The sequence below is a fragment of the Phodopus roborovskii genome, unplaced genomic scaffold, assembly GCF_943737965.1.
Source record: "Phodopus roborovskii unplaced genomic scaffold, PHOROB, whole genome shotgun sequence".
Taxonomy (NCBI): Eukaryota; Metazoa; Chordata; class Mammalia; order Rodentia; family Cricetidae; genus Phodopus; species Phodopus roborovskii.
In genome coordinates, this window is record NW_026126410.1 from 13,277,501 (window position 1) to 13,303,389 (window position 25,889).

Here is a 25,889-nt window from a genome sequence, read left to right on the forward strand (position 1 = left end):
TGCTGTCTTTGCTTTTTCTCTTTGTCATCGTCACTTCTGTAGAACTGTAGTTAATAGTATAGGATGCTAGCTTCTCAATGAAGAACCCAAATTCAGAGGGAGATAGACCAACGTCTTTGAATGCCTCAGTCAACTAGCCATCTAAGCTGCTAATAGATTATATGGCACATTTATTGAGGACAGTCCCATAATTGAATAAAAGTCCCAACCGTGAAACACTGTTACTCTGTTGTCATACTTTATTGTAGTAAATTAATATATTTCATTTTGTAATAATTTTAAAATTGAGTAAAGCATTTGAATTTGCAAAATAAAAGGTAAATGGAATTAATTTTTTGTACCTTTTTTAAATACTAAATTTCCTTAATGAAATTTTGAAGTAGTTGCTTAGGCAGCCTTTATTTTTGTAATTTGAAATAGCTTCCTTTATTACCTAGTTTGAAATTTTGAGTTAAAAAAATACGGAGTACATTTCCCACAAGGTTTTCCATGTTATTTGTTTGCTTTAAATGAAAAAGATTAAATATGTTCTGATATTAAGGAGCAATTTCTCCCTTTTGTCTTCCCAGTGACATCTGGGCTTTGGGCTGTGTCCTTTATGAGTTGTGTACACTTAAGCACGCAGTAAGTAAAAGTTCTGCTGTCTCCAGAGCTGTGCATCTTCCAGATAATGCGTACAGATTAGAGGCTTTCTTTTCTGAAATGCGATCTTAGGCTGATTTAGTCTAATTACATATTTGCTGTTTTTACAGTTTGTGATTCCACCTCCACAGCATTGTTTCTCATGCTACAAACAGATCTCAGTCCCCTTCAGGATTTGATGTTTTCCCCTAATACTTTTATTAGTTTCAAATTCTTTCAAAACACCTGTATTTAGCTGGGTGTGGTAGAAAAGCCTGTAACCCCAGTGTTTTGGAGGCTGAGGCCAGAAGAATTCCAAGCTCAGGGCCAGTCTGGACTAGATAGCAAAATTCTGTGTGAAAAACAAACTAAAAATGAAATTAAAGCATCCAGATTCTTTGAGTTTGTTATTGGAAGTTATTAAAATTTTTTTTTATTTTCTGTGACGACAACCCTAATATTTTTTTATTAACAATAAACTACTAACATAAAGAAAACAAAAGAATTTTGTGCTAGGAGGTAGTTGCGCATGCCTTTAATGTCAGGTCTCAGGAGGCAGAGGCAGTCAGATCTCTGTGAGTTTGAGGACAGTCTAGCCTACAGAGTGAATTCTAGTACAGGCTTCAAAACTATCAGTAAAACCCTGTCACAAAAAACAAACAAAAAAAATTGTTCAGTGTATTCTTCAAGGTAGGGGTGTGTGTGTGTGTGTGTGTGTGTGTGTGTGTGTGTGTGTGTGTGTGTGTGTGTGTGTGTGTGTGTTGTGTGTAGTGTGTAGTGTATGTACTTGATAATATGAATATGCACATGTGCTGTGTGTGTGTGAGATTGGAGGTAGGTACCTAAGGTGGTCAAAGGTCAATGCCGGGTGTCTCTATATTTTTTGCTCCCCATTTTGGCTAGGTTGACTTTAGTGAGCTTTAGGGATCCACCTGCTTCTACCCACAACCCACCCTAGAGGAAAGTACAGAACCATCAACTTTTACATGTGTTCTGCAGTTCTGTACTCACATCATTGTACATACACTGTAGGCATCTTACCAACTGCATAGCTCCCCAGCCTCTTATCATTAAGTACCATTCTGTCACATTAAGTACCTTATATTATTTACAATTTTTACCATTGGCATTTTTTGAAATAGTATTAAATATACCAGAAAGAGAGAGTTCTTGTCAAAATATATTTAATCTTAATAGCATTTTCATTTTTATACCCTCTTTTTAAAGCATGTGTCTCTCACTGATTAAACAGTACTGTATTTTCAAACTCAAAAAAAAATACATAAAATTGTAAAGCAGTCAATAAGTACCATAAGCAGTTCTAACAAGAAATAATTGCTTATATTGTTCTTTTCCCCTAAGCTTTATTCTAGTTTAATTTATAAATTGAATTGCTCATCTTCAAGAATTTGCTTATATGAGCAGCTTTATAACCTGTTTGTATTGTCTAATATTATTTGAAGTCTGTCTTTTATTATTGTTGGTGGAGGTATGTTTATATTTATATGAATGTGCATGCATATATGCAAATGCATTCCATTTATTTTAATGCATATATCACTGGAGGTCAGATGAGTGTGTTGAAGGCCACCCTGAGCTACCTGATATGGGTGCCCATAACCAAACAGATTCTTTGGAAGAGCAGAAAGTCCTGGACATGGCCTAAGAAGAAAGTAGTTTGAGTTCTCTTACGTCTTTACTTATTTTGCCCAAGTGTTTTCACTCAGTAGTCAGTGGTTTTTTCCTAGTTGTTAGAGCAGAGGCAGAGGAAGCCAGCTCTTAAATAAAGACCATTGGGCTGTATAACTTTTTAATATCCTGATCATTGTTACATCTTAAAAAATATTTTCTAATATTTATACTTCCCCTCAGCATGTTGCACAATTAGATCTTACACTTATAGCAAGTTATAATGTTTTACTTTTTTGAAGACAGCCTTTTGAAATTAAAAGTAATTAATTCAGTAAGGTTTGCAGACAGTATACTGGTTGTATTACTTGGGAGAGGATTGTATTTCTATTCTGTACTAGTGGAAAAAGAACTATTGCTGTTACTGGTAGTCTCCATTTCCGTTTCTTTACATTTTACATATGTGCATGTTATGTTCTGGGTTTAGTTTGAAGCTGGAAACATGAAGAACCTGGTACTGAAGATAATATCTGGATCCTTCCCTCCTGTTTCTCTGCATTATTCCTATGATCTCCGCAGCTTGCTCTCTCAGCTGTTTAAAAGGAATCCTAGGGATAGACCCTCAGTCAACTCCATATTGGAGAAAAGTTTTATAGCTAAGCGAATCGAAAAGTTTCTCTCGCCTCAGGTATGTGGCAACGTTACCCCTAAAGTTAAACAGTAAGGTTGCAGTGCCTAACAGAAGGGCTGTAGAAGTCACCACAGTGCCTGGGCTGAGATGCCCTTCTCAGACTGTGTTGGTGTCCCTTTCCTTTCCCTTGGTTTCCAATTGAAATTAGTAAAGCTTTTAGTGATTCACTTTTCTTACTTATAAGCTACGAGCTAAGAGATACAGCCATATTGTGGGGTGGCTGTGAGGAATAAAGAATAATGTGCATACAGTGCTTAATGTCTAACACATACATGTTTAAAGTAATTAATATGTGTTACCACAATGTATCATACTATATATATATATATAATATCAGCATAATTTACATGATTGACTATATGACAAAACAGTTGGAAACCATGATTCTGTGGGCATGTATAAGTGAATATACTATATTGCTGTATCTCTTATATTTAAGTATAGCTGCAAAACAAACAGTTATGACAGTAATTGAATTTGGCAGGTTTTATATAAGATTTTGTCAAGGCAAATGACATCAGTTATTCAAAAATGTGATCAACTGAAATTGGGTTGTTTTACTTTTTGTGTTTAGTGGCCTTTATTAATTTAATCAACATTAAATCCTTTTGTAAATAAGATATGTAGCAAAATATAACCCTATTGCATATGTATGCTTCTGGTTTAACAGAACATTCCTTAGAACAAATGCTCTTCAGAAAACAAGAGATGGCACTTGAATTTAATATTCAAAGAATGCATTAGTAAGCAAGAAGGCTTGCTTGACTCGGAGGGTAAAGGTTACTTGTATAAAACATAGCAACAATCTCAGAAATGTGTGTTTTATAAGACTTCTTTGTTAAAAATAATTCTTTCTAAGGCTGTTTAGATATAATGTACTGTTATTCTTTGGGCAGCTAACAAAAGCTTCATTTAATCTCATTGAAGTTACCTCCCCCTTACCAGTGTCGTTCGAACATAGTCTCAAGGCTGAAACACTGGAATCCACCTTCTTAGCAATGAAAGGGACATTGTTGAAGCCTCAATTACCAAACATAATATGCAAAGGGGTGGCAGATTATGATTAATAATAGAGTGTTTGTTATTAATTTGTTTGGTACATGTGGCATCCATTCCTTACTGGTATTTAAGCACCACTTGAATTTATGAAAACTTGAATATTTTGTTTCTAAGATATATTTTCTGTATGTCACTTGTTGAGCATTCAGCGAGGTGCTTTGTTTACATCTTTAAGGCTATAACTTTGAAACAGTTGATGAGCTTTAACAGCAGAGCTGTTTCTCCTTGTAGCATTATAATGATCTATATTGTATTAATTTACATTTTCTCACCATGTGGCTACACACCTGTGATCCTTATGCCTCAGCCTTGTAAATTCCTGGACAACTTTTATTTTTGAAACCATAGTTCTTTCAATGCCATTGGCCAAAATTAAAATTAGTAGGGCACAGTGTTCCTCCCTGTGTCCTGATAGATTTTCCTGCATGTGGCTTCACAAATATGGGTAACTTTTTTTCCTTAGGAGTCCAGGTTCTGTCTAGTAGAGCTCCCTGTGAGGATGGAAGTCTTCCATATCCCAACAGTCCAACATCACAGCTTTTGCTTACCTGTTGAATACTTAGTATGTGACTAGTGTGACCAGAGGACTAAACTTTTAAGTTTTTAATGATAAGTGGCCACTTACTGGTGATGGCTCTTAAATTGGACAGCATTCCCATAATATTCCAGAACCTTCTTGAGTTCTGTATGTACCATTTCTCAATTCATCTGAACATTTACATAGAACAGAAAGATGCATATTTGAAGAACTGAAGATTTTATTCAATTTGAGGGCAAGTTGGTTATCATAAAACACCCATTGAATCAGGCGTAGGATATAATCCTTTACAAAAGCTCAGCTAATCAAGAGGGTTTGGCATGCCATGAAGAGGACTCAGGGAATAGGGCACTGGTTCCCCAGCATATGTGAAGCCCTGGGGTCAATGCCCGGTTTCACAGGAAATGGAGCAGAGCCACCTGCTTTTCAGAGAATCATAAAGGAAAGCATCCCTGTGTTCACTAGAAAATGCATTCTCACCCTCTTGCCCTGAATTGCCTTTCAGCCAGACTTTTGCCATGATTGTCTTCTGCTACATTAGTTCTGAAGTGCAGCACAGTCTTCTGAAGGTCTTTGCTGGGTCCATTCACTGCCATCTCAGTTGGGGACAATCTTTGTATACTGTGAAGATGTGTCTTTGCCAAGGCTCCTCCTGGTTGCTTTAATAAAGGCAGGAGACGATAGGTGGGATTTCTGGGGAGAGAGGGGAAGAGGAGGAGGCATGAGGATTTTGCCAGCAGACTCTGAGCAAGTGCGATGTTCTGTACTGAGGAAAGGTAAAAGCCATGTACCAGAATGTAGATTAATAAAAGCAGGTTAACTTGAATTATAATAGCTAGTTGGGGTGCATGCCTAAGCTAAATGTTAAGCTTTCATAATTAATAAGTCTCCATGTTGTTATTTGGGGTCTGGCAATGCACTTAGTCAGACAAGAACAGTTGCTACACATCTTTGTTTCCGTGATTGAAGCAGAGCCAGAGAATTCATGTGTTAACATAACACCAGGTAGTATTGATGGTGTTGTTTGGAGACTTTTGCGTACTACTGCTATAGCACTTCTTCAGTAGGAAAGAAAAATCATCTTAGGTTGGAGATTTGTGCCTACTGGATATCTCTTCTACTGTTGAATATTCTTTCCACTGTGCCTTACTTCTCTGGAAACGCATGAGAAAATCCACTTGGTATTTTGCTCAAACTCAAATGGAGGTAAATCTTTGTTGATATCATAGTTTTACACTGGAAAAAATGTTAAAATAGAGAAAATTATGGAAAATATAAATACTTGTTTCACAAAATATATTTATAAGTGCTGAAGCCTCAATAATGGAATGTTTTTAATGTTAAAAGAGACCCAAAATATTTTTCTAGTGACATGTTTGCAGATGAGTGTGAACTCATTGGAGATGGTAAGGGGATTCACAGTAGACTTAAATAATGTGCTTCCAAGAGAGGCTCTTTGGCATGACTCTTGAATAGTTTTGACATAAATGAGGGCTATACATACATATAGAACACAGTGGACCCTCCATACATGTTTTGTTAAGTCACTAAAGTATAGAAAAGGCAAACAACATATGTGCTGTGTACTAGGATAGCTTGAGAAAGAAAGACTGGAGAAGTAATAGAAATATATTAGTAAGATTAGCAAGAGAAGAATTAGCTGGCAGGATTACTGGATTTTAATTCAGTTTATTAACATCCTTATGACTGGAAGAACAAAATAGATTGTGATTGATGAGTAGCTTTTTCTTTGTTTAGGAAACTGATTTATTTGTTTTTGTTTGGTTTGGGTTTTTGAGACAGGATTTCACTGTGTATCCCTGACTGTCCTGGGACTCACTCTATAGACCAGACTGGCCTCGAACTCAGAGATCCACCTGCCTCTGCCTCCAGAGGACTAAAGGTATGCATCACTACACTCAGAGGTGATATCTTTTTAACATTGTTTTTTTTTTCCCCTCTCTCTCTATCTCTTTCAATCTAAGCTTATTGCAGAAGAATTTTGTCTAAAATCATTTTCAAAGTTTGGACCACAGCCTATGCCAGGTAAATTATGTTTGACATGAAACTTTTTATCTGTTTGCAATTCTCAAGCTCTTTTCTAATTTGATCATATGGTTGAATTCCTCATAGTTCCTAGTTTATGGGTCAAATGTTTTGGGAAAACTGTACCCTATCACAGAGAAACATTATTAATATAAATTGCTTCTGAATCCCTACCATGACATCCAATAGTTAATAATAGTTATAGTTTCTATTTTAGGTTTTCCTACTACTGTGATAAAACACTATAACTAAACAGCTTGGGGAGGAAAGGGTTTAATTCCCGTACCTTTACACATCACACTAGACCCTCTAATGAGTAAGAGCAGGAACCAAGACCATGGAGGAATGCTGCTTATTGGGTTGTTCTCCATAGCTTGTTTAACCTACTTTCTTGTAGTTCCCAGGACCATTAGCCCAGGAGTATCACTGCCCACAGTAAGTTGGACCCTCCCACATCAATCATCAATCACAAGAGAGGCTTGAACACAGCACAGTATAGTGAGGGCATTTCTCAATTGAGGTTCCCTTTCCCAAAATAACTCTAGCTTATATCAAATTGGCATAAAACTAGCCAGCACAATTTCGTAAGAATTGACTAAATTATATGAATAATGTGTACTTATAAGAATTTGTAAAAGAAAAATTACATTAATTTTAACACTTTCATATTTTGATTTATTTTTCATGTTAACATGCATAATGAGTTTGAATGAAAATATATTATAAACAGTTGAATATTTTCAAATAAATTTTTCTTTGAAGATCTGAGTTTAATGGTAGCTTTTCATTGTAAACTATCATTTAATATTTTTCTTTCCCCCCCTAAAAATGAATACTTGTTGTAAGAGATTCGTAAAAATCCTGAACTAGAGAGTGTCCTGGAAGAGAAAGAAAGTTACTCCTCAGGCTGTGGGGAACTTTAACCAGAGTTAAATTACAGAATATTTGACTTCCAGTATTTCTTACTGGAGATGATATATTTTCTAGAGCTTTAGGGAGGGTGCTTCATTTAGTTATTAAGTTCTCTGACAGCTTCATGTATGTATATAATGCATCCTGTAATTCTCATACTGTACAATTTATCCAGATAACTTTTTTTTTTTAAGTCTATTCACAGATAGCTGCTACTGTGCCCCATTGGGATGTGTGTGTGTGTGTGTGTGTGTGTGTGTGTGTGTGTGTGTGTGTGTGTGTGTGTGTGTGTGTGTGTGTCCCCGTCTGTTTGTCCATGTCCGTGTGAAAGGGTGCCTGTGTGGGTACATATGTGAACCTGTGTTTATGCCAAAGAACAACTTCTGGTGTTTTCCTCAGAAATACCTTTCATTGGCATAGAGCTAACCATTAGTCTATAATGGCTGGTCAGCAAGCCCCAGGGATCTACTTGTCTATGCTTCCCATATAATCATGAGATTATAATTGTACGCCACCACTCCTGATGTTTTTATATGGGTGTTAGGAACCAATTCAGCCCATCATGCTTGTCACAGAGACATGCACTCACCTTTGGAGCTACCTTCTCAAAATCAGGAAATTCATATATACATACATATGTATATGTATGTGTGTATGCATACACATATATATGCTATTATCTTAGAGGAGTTAATCGTATTTCTTTAAAAAAAGACTTTCAATGCAAAGCAGTTGAAGCATTGATATTTACTAATGGATGCAAAAAACATTTGATTAAAAGTTTGTAAGGTTGGCAATGATTGTGAAAATAAAAAGGTACCATTCTTGAAGCTTTTTGGAATGAAAAATTCAATATAAAGAACTACTGAAAAAGAATTGTTTGTCTTTTCATGTAGGTAAAAGGCCAGCATCGGGGCAAAGCTCCATTTCTCTTGCCCCTGCTCAGAAAATCACGAAGCCTGCTGCTAAATATGGAGTGCCTTTAACATACAAGAAATATGGAGATAAAAAGTTACTTGAAAAGAAACCACCCCCAAAACATAAACATGTAAGATCATTTTACAAACTGATTAATATCAAGTTCAGTTTGAGCCCACGTAACGACAGCTCCCTGAGTTTCTTGACACTCAGGGTAGTCTTTATCTCCTTACTAAGGAGTGGTGCTCTGCTTTGTCCTCCTCTCTAACTTAGCCTTACAGAAGCAGTGGACAGCTGTTAAGTAGATACACTGAGTGAACAACTGGTGTAATAAAAACCGTAGCATTATAAATGAAGCCCTCCTTGCACCACTTGATTGTGTGCATACAAGTAAGTACCTGTGATACTCTTGCTAAAACACCAGGAAATTTGTGTATTTTGGAATTCACAGTCAAATCAAAATCTTAGGACTATATAAAGAATATGATCATGTGTGTGACAGTCTCCAAGATGTTTTAAAAAAATTATGGCCTAAAGTACTGAGTTATATGACTGGGATCATGGTATTAGTTGCAGGATATTGACACTTTTTATTCAGAGTTTGAATATGGAAATTTTAGTGTAAATCATTATTAGCTAACTTTAGGAATTAGCCATTAAATGAGTAAAGAGGAATATAGTATAGGAATGAGGAATGGCAGATACACAGGAATCAGCTGCTACTCCTAGTATTAAGAGAATACTCTGAGAACAAAAATTTAAAGATTTCCTCAGCCCCATCCATGAAGTTAATTCACATCCCATTTGGGTGGGGCATAGCTGTAAGCCTGTTTATGGTGACATCCACTGAGGTCCCACTGTCTGACACTGGAAAACAGAAAGCTATCTACTACAGAACTGAAGCCCACTGGCAAGCTGTCTGGATGTCAGTAAAGTGTACTAAGAAGCCACCTACACAGCTGACAAACTGAAAAACCTCCTGGAAGGCAGGCAGAATATGCCTGTAGTGATATTTTGTTTGTAATCTAGCAATTAAAGCTTGCCTGAGGATCACATAAGCCATTATTAGTTAGCTCCCCCCCCACACACACACACACTAATCTACTAGTTAGCTACAGAGGACAGGTAGTAGTCGCCACACTTTTAATCTCAGGAGATAGGCAGAAAGAGAAACAGAGCTCACACTTTTAATCCCTGCACTAGAGAGGAGTATAAGGCAGGAGCTGAGTGCAGTCTGAAGTTTGGTGGAGAGAACACTGAGTCACACTGAGGACAGGATCACCCCCCCCCCTTTGGTCTGAGCTTTGGTAGAGGTAAGAACTCTCTAGTGGCTTGGATGCTTTGCTTTTCTGATCTTCAGATTGAACCCCAGTATCTGTCTTTAGGTTTTTATTATTTGTGCTACATATGCCTAGTGCTGCTGCTGTGCTTTCTGGGAAACCGAGTGACCAACAGAACTCTGTAGGGAGCTGTCTTTGGGGTACTGCTGAAATTCAGTTACAAACTAGCAAGATAGAGGCACAGTGTCTGCAAGGTACCTGCAGGATTGAGTACCAGTGTGTTCCCACCCATGCTGCAGTAACAGAAGAAGTATGGAGCAGAAGGAGAGGTTCTTTCCATCGACTGCTGATGTGTTAATGAGCAAAAGGAAACTATTGCCATGCCCAGTTGTGATAGCAGGAACAGGGCAGTATAACTGGCATGCTGGCTTTATCATTTGTTGATTCCATTTATTCAGCTATCAAACAATGCCATCATACCCTTTTCTCTCTGTGGTCATTAAAAAAAAAAAACTAGAACTGAAGACTTTCCCTATTTCTTGGACTTTAAATCCTCTATGACTCTTATTATGCCCTAATTTTCCAACCTCAACATTTCTGGTAGTTTTTTTGTTTACTTTGTTTTTTGAGACAGAGTTTCTCTGTGTAACACCCTGACCATCCTAAAACTAGTTCTGTAGACCAGGCTAGCCTCGAACTCACAGAGATCCACCTGCCTCTGCCTCCTGAGTGCTGAGGTTAAAGGTATGCACCACCAACGCTTGATTGTATTATATTTTATTGATATGAAGTCAATTGACTTCATTACTACAAATCAACTTTAAAAAATTTATTATCCATACCAAAATTTATTTACATTTTTCATTTCTTCTAAATAGATTTTTAAAAATATTAAATTATAGATAATTTTTCAAGGGGTGTTTATTCCAAACGGTCTTTGTATTTGTAGCCCATGTTTAACAATTATAATATAGACATGCATACCTTGTCTGATTTCTTGGGGATAAAACTTGTTGGCCATGGTGTAAGACAGTGCAGACATACTTATCTTTATGTAATTAGGTACATATCATATAGAATAATCACAAAAAGGAATACACACTTTAGTGAACTTGTAAAAATAGAGCAGTTTTGTCACTTGGCCACACACTGTTCTGTGAGAATGAAGGAAGTGGTGTGCTGAATTAATGGCATGGTAGAAGGTCCCTTACCTTTGACCAAGACTGAAAAGAAACCAAATGTATGATCAGTGTCTTTGTATAGCTGTCAGAATCAAATAATGTGTTTCCTTCATTTTCACTTAATACATTATAAATGAACTGCATGCTATGGGAATTTTGGATTCCTACTATTAATATTCAAAGTAATGGACTCCACCTCTCATATTCTGAGTAATAGAAAAGTGGGTTCAGATGATAGCTACCGGCTTTTGGTTTTTAGTCAAGGTTATTGCTTTTTAATTTTTTTAATCAAATAAGCATGATTTTTCTAAGCAAATACATTGAAAACTAAATAAAAATCCACACTTGGGGTGTGCCATAACTTATTTTAAAAACATTCAACCTAACACAAATTCACTGTACAAGAGTAAATTTGCTTAATGACACAGAACATACACTTAAAATGATGAAACCGATTTTATAAGTTATATTTTATGACAATAAAAAGTATATAAATAAAATTATGAAAATTTAAAACAATGATAGGAAAAAGGAAAAGCACAGCTATCAAATAGATAAGAAAATAGTCAAGGTCATAACAAGGGAATGGATTAAGAAGAAACACGAGGTTCTGAAGGGTACAGTTTTTTAAAGCAGGCTTTCACTGCCTCCTCAGCTTGGTTGGAATTGCTTGCTTGTCCTCTGACCCCAAAGAGCTGAGAGGGTGTCAGCTAGCACACTGGCTGAGGTTTGAAATAAATGCTTGTTGTTTTCCTGAATGATTCCTTTTTAAATTAAAGACCAATTCACCAACAAATATAAAGCATCTTTTACATTCAAATTTGCAATAGTTTATTGATAGTTGAAAATTTTTAGCTTGAAATGATTACTAATATATATAATTATCATATGTAATATAATGATACCATGTTTATTCAGATAAATGTAAGCTAGTACATGTTGTTGGGTTTTTTGTTGGGTTTTTTTGTTGTTGTTGTTGTTGTTTGTCTTGTTTTTTTAAAGGCTGCTGGCCCTAAGCCACCAGAGGGAGCTCCATGAACACATTTTAGTGTTTGGGCTCCTTTTTGTTTTGTTTTGTTTTTGTTTGAGTGACAGAAAAAAAAATAATTTCTCTATTACAGTGTTTGTGTTTATCTCTACAGTACAGAAATAACATTTTGGAAAATGCCCAGACTCTCTCAGAGGAACAGCTTGGAATTTTTATTCCATAAATACTTGAATAGTCTCTATATTAGTTAGGCAATAAGAGAAAGTCAAAGAGGAATGTGATCTTTGTTTCCATATCACTTACCTCTTAAACATCCTCTCAGGCTAAGGATAGTTCCTTGGGCAGAGACTCACTCAGCAAGTGATGGACAGTGCTTACAACAAAAGCCTGACAACCTGCCTTTCACTGAAACCCACATAAAGGGGAGGGAGAGCACCAACTCTAGTGTTGTCTTCGATATACACATAATATATACATTATACACACAATACATATATGCACACAATAGTAGAGGACGTTTAGTCATTCAAAGGGCAAAATTCTTGTTCTAGTAATTTCCCCCCTTTTTTCCTTCACACTCTTAGGGTGTGCGTGAACTTACTTTCCTCAAGTTAAGATTTTAGATGTGTGCCACTAGTTCATTAATGTTAATACTGTTTAATGGTTTGATTTTTGTGGTACTAACAGCTACATAAAAGGTGGAAGGTGTCAAAATAAAGGATAATGTAATAAGTAGAATATTTACTAAATAAAATGTCCTTCTTAGTCACATAGTATTAACATACACCATAAAGGAAAATACTAATAGTTGTAACTGAATTTATAAATACTAACTTTAGTGCAGTAAATAATAAGTATTAAAATAATAAACAGCAGCTATGATAAACGTGGTATACCAAGAATTTATCTAACATTGTGTGAATGGTAAGTATGTAGAAGAAAATACTCTTAGCCTTTTCAAGGAGCAAAACTTGAGAGATGGACATTTTACATGAGACCTTGGTTTTGTGCATTCTTTGGTGCAATATAAACTGGGGTAGGGTAGCCTTTGGGGAGGGCAGAGTTCGTTCTCAAAATATAAATTATGATCTTACTCTTTAATTCCACTTATCTTTTTAAAAAAAAATTGCTCTTTTGTGAGACTTGAGTATGATACAAAGAGGTATATATAAGAAAGCTCCTTACAGCATATAGATTAGGAAAACTTAATCAACCCAAAATCTATCCCCAGAGTAATAGTTAAATACATTATTTCTAGACTATTTCCTTGTTAATTTATTATAATATTGTAGTAAATTATTACCATAATGTAGAATTCTCAAGACACATAATTAAAAATATTTTGCTATCAAATAACACATTTTTAAAAAATCATAAAAGCAAAATTATGTGTGTGTATGTATGTATGTAAGTTTGTAAAAATGTCTAGAAGGATACTCATAAAAATACCAATACTGGTTATCTCCAAGAACAAAGCAGCTATGAATTTTACTATTGTTTAATTTTATGTAGTGAACATATATTGTATAATTTATTTTTTAAGAAAATTTTATTTATTACTGGACTTTCAAAATGATGTTTCATCACAGTATTAGAGTGCTTAAAATTAGCATCTGTTGGGGGAGTAAGCTCACAAGGCCCACCCCTTGTTGAGGAAAGACTAGCAAGTTGATGGCTGCTGGAGGAGGAAGTCACTTTTCTTTGGGTGTTTACCCCTAGTATGTTGCTCGTGCTTCATTGGATGGCCCCACACATGTGCATGTATGGACAGTTGGTCTCAGTTATAAAAGGACATGACATTGAGAGAGGTATGTGTGTTGAGGGGGAATCAAGGAGAAGTTGTGGGAAGAGTTGGGGAGGAATGTACATGATCAAAATATTCTTTATACACATATGAAGTTCCCATTAAATAAAATATTTTAAAAATATGTGTGTGAAGACAGAACTAGTTGATGATAAGGAAACCCCTTTCCATGGTTTGAGTGTTGTGTTCCAGGTTGTTAAGTAAAAGCTGTATCAAAGAGTAGTGTCTTTGTAAAGCCAATAATTTGAAAGAGTTACGACTACATTGGCTTTAGCTTTTCTTTAAACTTTATAATTTCTAAACAGTGTCTTAAATCTCTATTTTATAGCCTTTTTTTTTTTTTTGTTGTTGTTGTTGTTGTTGTTGTTCAGGCCCATCAAGTTCCAGTGAAGAAGATGAATTCTGGGGAAGAAAGGAGGAAAATGTTTGAGGTATAAAGATATATATTTACTTATTTTAAAGCTTTACAAAACAGTTCTTATGACAACAGCAAAATCCACTAACAATGTAGATCAATGGTTCTCAACCTTCCCAATGCTGTGACCCTCTAATACAGTTCCTCATGTGGTGGTGACCCCCAACCATAAAATTTATTTTCTTTGTTTACTCCATAACTGTAATTTTGCCAGTGCTATGAACTATGATGGTCTTGGCTATATCTGTAAAAAGACTATTTGACCCTCAAGGTTTTCAAAAGATGTGTTTCAAACAAACACATCTTCGTTCTGTCCATTCTCTCATTGCCCTCATCTCTTTGGGCACACCGCTCCTGCTGATACACTTTCTCGATGCAGATATTGAAAAGTAGAAGTTATTGACGGAAGTGTCCTCTGTTTGTTTCAGGAAGCAGCAAAGAAAAGAAGATTGGAATTCATGGAGAAAGAGAAGAAGCAGAAGGACCAGGTAGCTTTTGGCTCTTGTCTCCTCCCTTTGCCTGGGTGTAGCCGGTGAGGCCCAGGTTCTGAGAGTATGTCTCCACCGTTACAGAATAGTTTCCTGAAGGCCGAGCAGGTGAAGAGGCAAGAGAAGCAGCGAGTAAGAGAGGACGCCATCCATCGCCACAGTGCAGTCCTCCCCTCCCTCCCCCACGTGTACTTTTAAAGGAAATGCCCCAGTTTTAATTGTATTGCTAAATGTGTTCTATATGTTTTATATTAAGTAGTTGAAACGGTATCTTATTTATTTCTCTTTCCCCAAAAGTTGGAGAGAATAAATAGGGCCAGGGAGCAAGGATGGAGAAATGTTTTAAGGGCTGGAGGAAGCGGTGAAGTGAAGGTAGGCATTTGATACCCATGGAGCCAAACACCTTCACTCGGCCTCACTTTCATCTTGTTTATTAAAATGTGTACAGCTAGCTACTTTGTCTTCTTGGTATACAGATAATGTTTATCTAGAATTATGTAGCAGTGTTATCATTTATTCCTCACCTGTGGGTATTTGATATTAATTAATAATTGATACTTATACAAATTAAAATATTAATGTGAGGGCTGTAATGTAGTTCCTGCCAGGGGAATCTCACAAGTCAAACACAAAATCAAGTATGCTTTTTAGAATTTTTAGAATGTAACCTTGGAAATTAAGGTCTCAGACGCTTTTCTTAATTGGCCATTGCCAGACTCTCCAAGATAGCGGTACCCACCCTCTATATACTCCTCCTGCCCTACTTCTGCAGAACTAATTTCCTAAGCGTATGGAGGGAGCCTGCTGATCCTCATGCATCTTTGCTTTTCTCTTTCTAGCACCCCTTCCTTTCCTTTCCACTCACAGCTCTGCCTCCATTCACCTAGATAATCAATCGTCTAAATAGCCATTTACCTACATTCTTTAATCTACACATTCCCTTTGGGCAAATCTGACGCTGTAACCTTGAGCATGTTAACCTTCCTGAGTTTATTTTTAATGCCTAGAGCTTTTCTACTAGGGCTTAGATAGAAAAGTCTTTACCATCTTCTGTCAGAATCTTCTACTTTCCCATTGTTTTCAAAAGTAGCAACCTATACTTATACTGGTAAGCTGAATTCTGGAACAGTCTGGGATTCCCCCTCCCTAGTGTATGCACCTTGTGTTCTGTCCCCTTGAGCTTAAAAAGAACTTGCTAATGGTAGCTCCTTTGATTAGATTGTTATATGGTGAGTGAGTAAATGAGCATTCGCATGATTGATTACATTGACAGAGTAGACAGGAACCGGAAAAGAAGTGTAGAGAAATCTACCACTACTGACCTGGAAGGTAGCAAACATGGACATGGCAAGAAAGTATGGATGACTTCCGAATTATAACAGTGATTTCTAGCCAATAACTAAGGGGAAAGTATCCTTAATTATGATGCCACAAGAAATGAACTCCCTAGAACCATTGAGCTCCAAGATCCTGAGTCTCAGATACAAAAGTAGCTCTGGCTGACAGCTAAATATATGTATCTTAAATCCTACACCTATACAAATCAGGGAACTTAGGAGATAATAAAGAGATATTGTTTGTTACAATTTTTTTTACACAACAGTAGAAAATAGATGTACTTTTCCTTTGTATTGTCATTTTTATTTTGACAGCAAGCTGTTGGTCAGCTTGCAGTTAAACTCTTAATTCACCTGTCTGCTCCCATTATCCTCTCCATGTTGAAACAGACAATTGGTGGCTATCAAAATGGCTTACTTACCATTCTTCTTTCTTCTCTCAAAGTTATGATGTGGACTAAAATGCAGTTTGTTTGTTACACATTATGTATATATACTATCTTTAATTTGTGTTGTTTTTCTCTCTTTTGAAATGTTTTTCACGTCACATATTTACAATTCAGTAAGCATCTTTTTTTCCCAAGTCAGTACTAAAGTAGCCATTACATGATATTTTAAGTAATTCATTCTTATATGAGTAGCACTTATTGCTTCCTGGTCAATGACAAATAACTCAGAACTTGGCCCTTGATTAAAAATTAGCTTATTTTGTATTTAAGTGTAGCCCAGGTTAACTTTTTTTTTTTTTTTTTTTTTTTTTTGGTATAAAATTTACCATTAGTATTGAGATTTTTGATGGTTGCTTCCTTACTCATTTAAAAGCAATTTTTTAGGTTTATTTTATTTTTATGTGTGTGTTTTGCCTGCATGTACGTATGTGCTCCTCATGCGTGCTGCTCACCACAGAGATTTGAAGAGGGTGTCACATTCTCTGGAACTGGAGTTTCAGTTGGTTACAATCCCACCATATGGGGATTGAACCAAACACAGGATTTCTGCACCAGCAGCAAGTTCTTCTAACTGCTGAGTGAATTCCCCAGCCCCATTCGACATTCTCCTTGACAAAAACAGTAAAGTATTTCCAGCTCCACCTCAGCCAGCTGAGTCCCTGCTGTATTCCTGTAATGCCTGCTGTGGCACTGGGGCTCTCTCTCTCTCTCTCTCTCTCTCTCTCTCTCTCTTTTAATTTATATATTTTTATTTTATGTACATTGTTGTTTTGCCATGGGTGTCAGGTCCCCTAGAACTGGAATTACAGACAGTTGTGAGGTACCATGCAGGTGCTGGGAATGGAACCCTGGTCCTCTGGAAGAGCAGTCAGTACTCTTAATCACTGAGCCATCTTTCCAGCCCTGACACTGTGGCTCTTATAAGATGATAATTTTTTGTTTGGTTTTTGGTTTTTCAGATCAGGGTTTCTCTGTGTATCCCTAGCTGTCCTGGAACTCACTATAGACCAGGCTGTCCTAGAACTCAGATCTGCCTGCCTCTGCCTCCCAAGTTCTGGGACTAAAGGACTGTGCCACCTGACAAGATGAATTTTTAAATAGTTAGGTACTCTGTCTTTAATAATGTTTATTTCACTTTATAGAATTCTACAAAAAGTAGATTCTGTTACTGCCTGTACCTATTCCTAAGTTTAAAATATTTACTATGTCAGGCTGTTGGATTTGTGCATAGTTGCTAAGGATGTGGAGTTACAGTGTAATATGAGTCAAATTAGAGAAATTCCCAAAGGAGAGATGAATGAAAACTGAAAATTAAGATAATACAAAATTAGTAATTTTATTATGTATAGACAGTGATACTTGAAAGTACAAATACCTGACTTTATCAGACAATTGCAAAATCCAAGACTTCTTGGTTGCTTCTGGCTTTTTTGTTTGTTAGTTTTAGAGTAGTTTTGTTTGCTTGGTTTTGCCGTGTTTTGTTTTGTCCTGTTCTGTTTGAGACAGGGTTTCATGTAATCCAGACTCGCCTTAAACTCACTACTAGAGAACATTATTAGAAGCAGGAGGATTAAGATTCATTAGACTGTCTCTCCTGGAAATGGCTGCATAAATAATGCCAGAACAATGGCAATATCAGTGGACATATTAGTGGGGAAGGAGAGAAAACAAAGAAGTATAGGCAGCTGCTGAGTGCTGGAAGAAATCGAGTTAGCTTCTCCCGGAGATGAGCCCCCTTATTGGTTACCCAGTGCAAAGATGTCAGCCCTGAAACAGTATGCACACAAAACAGCAGACGCAAAACACACACACACACACACACACACACACACACACACACACACACACACACACACACCAGTAAAGAAAAAGAAGCTATCAACTTTGTAGAGAAATTGGGGCCAGAGGGGAGAAAAGTGATGTAGTTCTATTTCATTTAAGAACATTAAGGAAGAAAGGAAGGAAGGAGGGAGGGAGGAAGGAAGGAAAGGGGGAAAGAAAAGAAGGAAGAGAGAAAGAAAGAAAAAAAGAAACTTAGCACTAGAAAAGAAAAAAAAAATGTTGCCTTTAAGAAGATTCAAGGTAGAATCTGCATGCAAATCCACACCATAGCAAGCAGATCAGTGATTTTTCATTGATTAAAGGGGCATGAGGGATCTATCCAGGAGTTATTGTGGTTGTAGCAGTGGTTACATGAATGCTCATGTTCATCAGTATTCATCAGGCTAGTATGGGAGAGGTTGCTTAGTGTGTGAAGGTACTCACAGCAGTCCTGATAACCTGAGTGGGGTCTCTAGGACCCACACAGTGAAAGGAGAAAACTAACTCCTTCCTGCGTGTTCTCTGACCTCCGCACATGCTCCCTAGCACACAGGCACACAAGATAGAAACACAAAACACAAAACACCCTTTCTTCTTGTTTTCTTACCTTGCTGTATACAGCAGCCCTCTAACCAGTTTTTCTGCTTTTGTCTCTCATTTCTGCGTGTGCGTGTGTGTGTGTGTGTGTGTGTGTGGTGTTGACTTAATGATCTTAAAACTGGCAAGTTTTAAAACACTTTCTGTTGTTTATTTCACAAGTTCATTCTTCCCAGGCCCTGTAGTGCTTAGCTCTCACCCCTTTCTTTTTCCTTTCCATGTGTAACACTCTGCTAATCTTCCTTATAATTATTTGTGCTGATACTTCCTTCCTCTTCCTATTGCAGCATACCCACAAAACATATGCATATTTTATTTCAGTGTCCTTGACTATTTTCTGTTTTTTTTTTTTTAAATATCATTATCAAGATTAGGTTAAATAACATCTTTTTCCAAGACTTTAAAATAAAATAGGTTTTTAACTGATGGCATTTATTTATTTATTTTTTCTGGTTTGTGAATCTCCTTACTTTAAAGTGAAACCACTTGACTTTACTTTTGTGGGTTTTTTTTCCCAACTTGTTTGAAAAATATTTAAGAGTAGCTATATTTTCCTTCTATTTGCATATGAAATATATTTAAGTCATGTTTTTAACCTTATTATCTACTTGGTGAATGGATTTGGTGTGTATCAGAAGTCACATGATTTTTTAAATAAGATTTTTTTTTTAACTGTGATATACTCAAATTCTGCTTGATTTCTAAACTACGTATTTAAACTTCATAGAACTGACTCATATAAAATGTAGGATAGAAACATGTTTCAAAAGCTTCTTAATTAAGTTTAGGTTTTTCCTTATTTATATGAATTTAGTGATACCTTAATGTTTTTGTTTATCACATTGTTATTCTTTACTGTTAGTAGGGAGACTACTACGAGAACACAGATTTCTTATGTAGGAAAACATTTTAGTATTTGTTTTGGCTATGTGTTTATTAATATGTTAAAACTAAGTAATCATTATTTTTAAAGTTAAGCATTGAGATTGACTTTTTCTTTTAAGGATGACTCAGGCCTCTTGGGCCCTGTGAGATAAATATGGCATGTAAGAGCTCTTTGTTTAATCCCTAGACTCCCTTTTTTGGCAGTGGAGGGGCTGTCTCTCCATCACCTTGTTCTTCTCGAGGGCAGTATGAACATTACCATGCCATTTTTGATCAAATGCAGCGACTGAGAGCAGAAGACAATGAAGCAAGATGGAAAGGAGAAAGATATGGTCTACAGCTACCAGAAAGGTATGGCTGTGTTCTGCTGAAGTTGATTGTGCTTTGCTTCAGAGAAAGTAATGAAGTCACTGTGAATAGTTACCTACAGAGGAGTTCCACATGGAGTTTCCCCAGGATGTCCCAGTGGGGCAGCAGGTTATCACTATTTCCCTGATGCTGATGCTATTGGAAAAACTTTGAAAAGATTGAAGGCCATGTCTAAACAAACCAATGCAAACAGGTTGGACTGCGATAACCTATGTATTCATCCTGTGTGTAATTTTGTCTTTTATTATATCTACACTTGTATATTTTTTCCCAATGTTTACACAGAATATTTTTTGCTCCCTAGATACTATAAATCTTCAAGTGAGGATTTGACCCTTGATTATACCATGACAAATGTGTAGCTCTTCATTTCAGCCTGATTATTGTGGCCTATTTTAATGTTAGACAGAACATACTATTTAAAGGAACATGTGATAACTGTCTGCCAACATATGGTTATAATAATTTCATCCACTTGCTTTGAATAAATCAAAGCATAAATTTAAAGAGAATCACGCTTTAAATAAAACTCCAAAGCATGTCTACTTTTTATCTTTCCCTCATTCCCACTTTTCTCTTTGTTGTCTTAAAATGTCTCCTCTTCACATTCATCTCCAACTTATATCTTTGTGTGATCCCTTTCATCAGATTTTTTTCCATTGAATTAACTTGATAATCGACAATAGCTGTACCTTGTGTACTTTTAAGTATGCATATGTGCTTGCTTAGTAATTCTCATCTCTTCTATAAAACTTTCTGGTGAGACTATGAAATTTTAGTTGTCCTTTTCTTGTAATTTTAAAGTGTTACAAAAAATCTTTCATTTATTTGTTATAATTAAAATATATTGAGGATATTTTACAAAAATAATTGTTTTGGAGGGGATATAGCTTAATGATAGAGCTTGAGTAGCATGTGGGTCTCTTTGTTTGCTCAATAGGAAAAGGTTATGGTGAAAATAAATGTAAAACTATGTTATGATTACATTATAAATTGTTTGCAGAAGCCTGAGGTATGAAACTAACTATAGTCACCCTGCCCCGCCCCCTTGAGGGAAAGTAAAACTATAAGTTCAAATTACATGCATATTTTTGGTTAATGGCAAAGCATATGTTATCTTTGTGATGCCATGAATTGAACCTAGGACTTAAACATGGTAGGTACCACTGAATATTTATCTATCCTTTGCAAATTTTATATGAGGGTTTTTTCCCTACGTTACTGGTCTTTGTACATTTTCTTTTAAATTATTAGATTTGACTTTTAAAACAATTTTAGGTTTCAGAGTGTACCCTTTTTCTACTTATGTACAGAGTAGACAGTCTTTAATGTAGACTCTCTTCTGTCTAATATCTAAAAACTTGTTATTGACTTGCAAAATGATTCAGCAGGTAAAGGTACCTACTACCACTGAGCCTGTGGACCTGTGTATGACCCCCATGACTCATATGGTAGAAAGAAAATGACTCCTACAAGATATCTTCTGACCTCCACACATGCCTATGTGCGCATGCGCACTCAAATACACATGCAAATAAATTTATTTTTTTCACTAAGTTGTTCATGCCCAAGTTTAGCTATGTCTTTTTCCTCTGCTGTTGTCTAGGAGTTTTATAGGTTTATATTTTACTTTTAGACTTCTGGTACATTTTGAGTTATGCTTTTACAAAGAATGAGTATCTAGGTTTATTTATTTATTTATTTATTGCATGTGGATATACAGCTCCATAGTATTTCTTGAGAAGATAAATCATGGCTTACCTATGGTCTTTGATCAAAGATGAATTGGCTGTGTGTTGCTTACTTTGAGCTCTGTAATGTGTTCCTAATTTGTCTATTCTGTAACCAATAACCACATTGTATTTATTACAGACACTGTAAAGTGAATCTTAAAATCTGATTGTTTCATTACCCCATCTTTTCTTCTTTCAGTATTTAGTAGCTTATTTTGGATAATTTCACCTCCATTATAAATTTTAGATCAATTTGTTCATATGGGCAAAGTTAACTTGCTGAGATTTTGACTCAAATTGTGTTGAATACACAGATAAGTATGAGAAGAGTTGACATGTTGACAATATGAAATCTTCCTATTATATCTGAAATCTTCCTCTGTTCTTCGGTATATTTTAACAGACTGTTAATGTTTTCTTCATATAGCTCTTCGTGTGTTGTTAAATCTGTGTCTACTATTTCATTTTAGAGGTGGCTAATATAAATGGTATTGGACTAAAGTCCAACTTTCACTTATTCAGTGCTGACGCATAGGCAAGAAGTTGGCTGATGCATGCTAATCTTGTGCCCTGTACCCTTGCTGTGATCTCTTACTAAATTCAGAAATTGATTTTTTTCATCCTTAGACAGTCATGTCATCTGTGAACAAAATCAATTTTATTTCTACTTTCTCAATATGTATATGTTTTTTCCTTCCTACGTTAGACAGTACCCCAATATGTTGACAAACAGTGGCAAGAAACAAATATTCTGTTCCATGCTTCTCATCTCTAAGCATTATGCTAACTGGCTAGGCATGGTGACACACAACTTTAATTCTAGCATGTTGATGGTATAAGCAGGTAAATCTCTGAGTTTGAGGTCAGCCTGGTCTACATAGCAAGTTCCAGGGATACTCTGTCTCATACAAGCAAAACTAATACATTATGCTTACTTTTCGTTTATAAAATTATAGAGTTCTTTTAACAAGTTTTCTTCCATTGTTTTCCTAAATGGATATTCAATTTTCTAGATACTTTAAAAGGTATCAGTATGCTCATATTACCTTATCTAGTTGGTTGATGTGTAGATTTTATATGCTGAACCAGCCTTATGTGCCTGAGATGAATTCATCTTATTTCTATATTATTGCATTTAATTCTTTCTTATTTTAGTGAGGATTTTTGTGTTTATATTCGTGAATGATAATTATTTACTATTATAGTGTCTCTGTAACTATACCAATTACCCTTTTTATATTGAACATTAGTAATTTATGTCTCATCTATTCTTCACCTTGTTGGTGACTTACTGAATATTTTCATCCTTTCAAATAACCAGCTTTGGAATTACTAGGTTGTTTTGTTTGTTTGTTTGTTTGTTTTTAATCTCTTGACTTGCTTTCAGTTTCATTGACTTGTCTTGTTAGTTTCTTAGTGTCAGGGTGCCATGAGACTGCCCTAGAACTTGGATCCTTTTGTGTCTATGTCCTGAGTCCTGAGATTACAGGCATGTGCCATCACACCCAATTATAACTTTATTATTTTCCTTCTACTTTCTTTGTATGTAGTGGCTTTTCTCATTCTAATCTACATTAAAAATGATGGTTGATTTTTTTATAATGTTATTTGCAGTGCTACAGATTTCCCAATAAACATGACTTTCTCCATTTCTTTACATTTTCTCTATATATATCTTCAGATGTAAGGTGGGTTTTATTTATATATATCCTGTAATTAATGGGGTTTTCTTTTTGATACCTCTACTCCTGGCAGTCTCTGTCATTGTCATTTAAAGGGATTGTTGATATATTCTGGTTAGTGTGTGCCATATTTCTTATGTTTTTATATTCATGCTGTATTTTTCTTGTACCTCATTTTTTAGGTCTATACTTTCTCTTTTGTGATTTAAATTGAGTACTTCATGTGATCGTGTTCTCTTTTTTGTTTGTTTGTTTGTTTGTTTGTTTTCCTTTTGGTTTTTCGAGACAGGATTTCTCTGTACTGTTTTGGAGCCTGTCACCCTGGCTGGCCTCAAACTCACAGAGATTTGCCTGCCTCTGCCTCCCGAGTGCTGGAATTAAAAGTGTGCACCACCACCATCCTGCGTGATCCTGTTCTTAATCATGCTTCTTTTGTAAACTTCTTCTTAGATGATTTCTTAGATTTTGCTATACACCTGTAATACAAACCTAGGTCCTCTTTTATATTATCTTTATACCTCATAACCTCAGAAGGCCTCTAATTTCTCCCTGTTATCCATTATGTTATTACTGTCATTCATGTCACTTAGGTCTAGGTGTGCATGGATATGCATAGACGTATGTAGTACAGTACTGCCTCACTACTGTTACTGTAAAGAAGCTAGTATCTACTAAATGAATAACGTAAAATAACTAATAACTTCATCTTCGCTTCTTCCTTCCTTGATGCTGCTTGTTTATTACTTCTTTCAGAAGAACTTCATTTAACATGTCTTGTAAAGCAGGTATAATGACAACAGATTTCTCCAGGATTTGTCGGAGAAAGTTTTTACCTCACTTTGTGTTACAATATTACAGAGTACAGAGGTTAAAATGATTTTTTTGTTTTTTGTTTTGTTTTTCTTTCAGCAGTTAAGTATTTCTTCACTTTATTTTTTGTGTCCTTTCTGGGGAGAAGTTGAATGTAATTCTTATCTGCTCTTGTATGTGTATGTGTTTTCTTCTTTGAAGACTTTATCTTTGATTTCCCAAAGCTTGGCTATGGTAGGGTTTTTCTGATTATGTATTTTGCATTTGCTGTTACTTGTTCTCGGTCCTCTGGATCTTTGGTTTGGTGTTTAACACCAATCCAGGGAATTCAGAGTCATTATTGCTTAAATGATGTTTCTGTCTTTTTAATGTTTCCACATCATGCATATTGCACCTTTTGTAATTGTCCCACAGTTCTTTTTTTTTTTTTTGTGCATTTTTGTTGTTGTTGTTGTTTTTTTTTTTTTTTTTTTTTTTTTTTTTTTTTTTTTTTTTGCATATAGAGTATTTTTTATTTAATTTTATATAACAAAGTCCGATTAAATGAAAACAAACATTTATACACAATATTTGGGAATTTGGGCGTCGTTCTTTCCAAACTACTTCCTGCTGGTAAGGGGCGCTGTCTTGGGGGATTCGAAGAAGATTCAGATATCCTAGCTGTAGTCTGTAGGGCTGTTTTGTCCAGCTGTTTGGAATGTAGGATCAGCTTGTACTCTGTTTCAGGCGGTCTGGTGTGATCAAACCACATTAGTCTGGAAGGAATCCACATCTTTTCATTTTCTGTGGAAACAAAAATAGAAATACTTTTCCCCAGTAACTTGTTCTTCAACTTAAATTTTGGAGTCAAAGCGTTTTTTTTTTTTTTTATTATTATTATTTTACATGTCGATCCCAGTTCCCTCTCCCTCCCTCCCTCCCTCCCCCCAAGCCCTCCCTCCCTCCTTCCCTCCCTTTTGCCCTCTCTACCCTCTCCCATGCACTCTAAACACCCTCCCCTCCCAACCCCCCACCACAATACAATATGTAGGGGAATGCCATCCAGTTGGGGTCATGTAGATCTGACAGGTCCTGTGAAGTAGGGACTAGGGCTTCTCTCCTATCTCTAGAATAAGGCAGTTATCCCTCCATGGGGGATATGTTTGCAAAGTCCTTTTGTGCACCAGGGATACATCCTGGCTCCACTGTCTGAGGTCTCTTAGACTGCTCAGACCTTCTGGCTGAGACCCATATTCAGGGGGAGTCCGAGTCAGACCTCTGTTGGCTTCCCAGCTATCAGTCTAGTGGCCCTTAGCTCCTCCTTGTTCAGGTAAGCTGTCTCTATGTACTTCTACCGCATGGTCTTGTCCTCTCCATCTGCTTCTGGGTTCTAGTTTGACTCAGTGTTTATGTATGGGTGTTTGCTCCTGTTTTCAACAGGCATTAGTTGAGGACTCCATGGAGAAGTTAGTTGTTGATCTCACTCTCCGGGAAGGGCATTTATGATAGCCTTTCCACGGAAGCTGAGATTGTTAGTTGGGAGCAGTCTTGTAGTTCCCTCGACCTTTCTTTGTGTTCAACTTTATCTTCAAACCAATATTGGCTCCCTCTTTTATGTTCTCTCTCTCTGTCTCTGCTCTCTCTCTCTTTCCTATTT

General features: G+C 36.2%; 1 protein-coding gene across 4 annotated transcripts in view; it reads left to right on the forward strand.

Annotated features, from left to right (window-relative positions):
• Nucleotides 1-25,889, forward strand: part of Nek1 (NIMA related kinase 1) — a 115,043-nt gene that overhangs the window by 10,712 nt on the left and 78,442 nt on the right. For all 4 annotated transcript variants that reach the window (XM_051182461.1, XM_051182462.1, XM_051182463.1 and 1 more), the window contains exons 7-15: nt 570-624; nt 2,738-2,938; nt 6,524-6,584; nt 8,393-8,544; nt 14,039-14,098; nt 14,511-14,570; nt 14,655-14,702; nt 14,868-14,942; nt 19,847-20,010. In XM_051182461.1, coding sequence (XP_051038418.1) covers nt 570-624; nt 2,738-2,938; nt 6,524-6,584; nt 8,393-8,544; nt 14,039-14,098; nt 14,511-14,570; nt 14,655-14,702; nt 14,868-14,942; nt 19,847-20,010 — 876 coding nt within the window. The remainder of the gene's footprint in view (nt 1-569; nt 625-2,737; nt 2,939-6,523; nt 6,585-8,392; nt 8,545-14,038; nt 14,099-14,510; nt 14,571-14,654; nt 14,703-14,867; nt 14,943-19,846; nt 20,011-25,889) is intronic.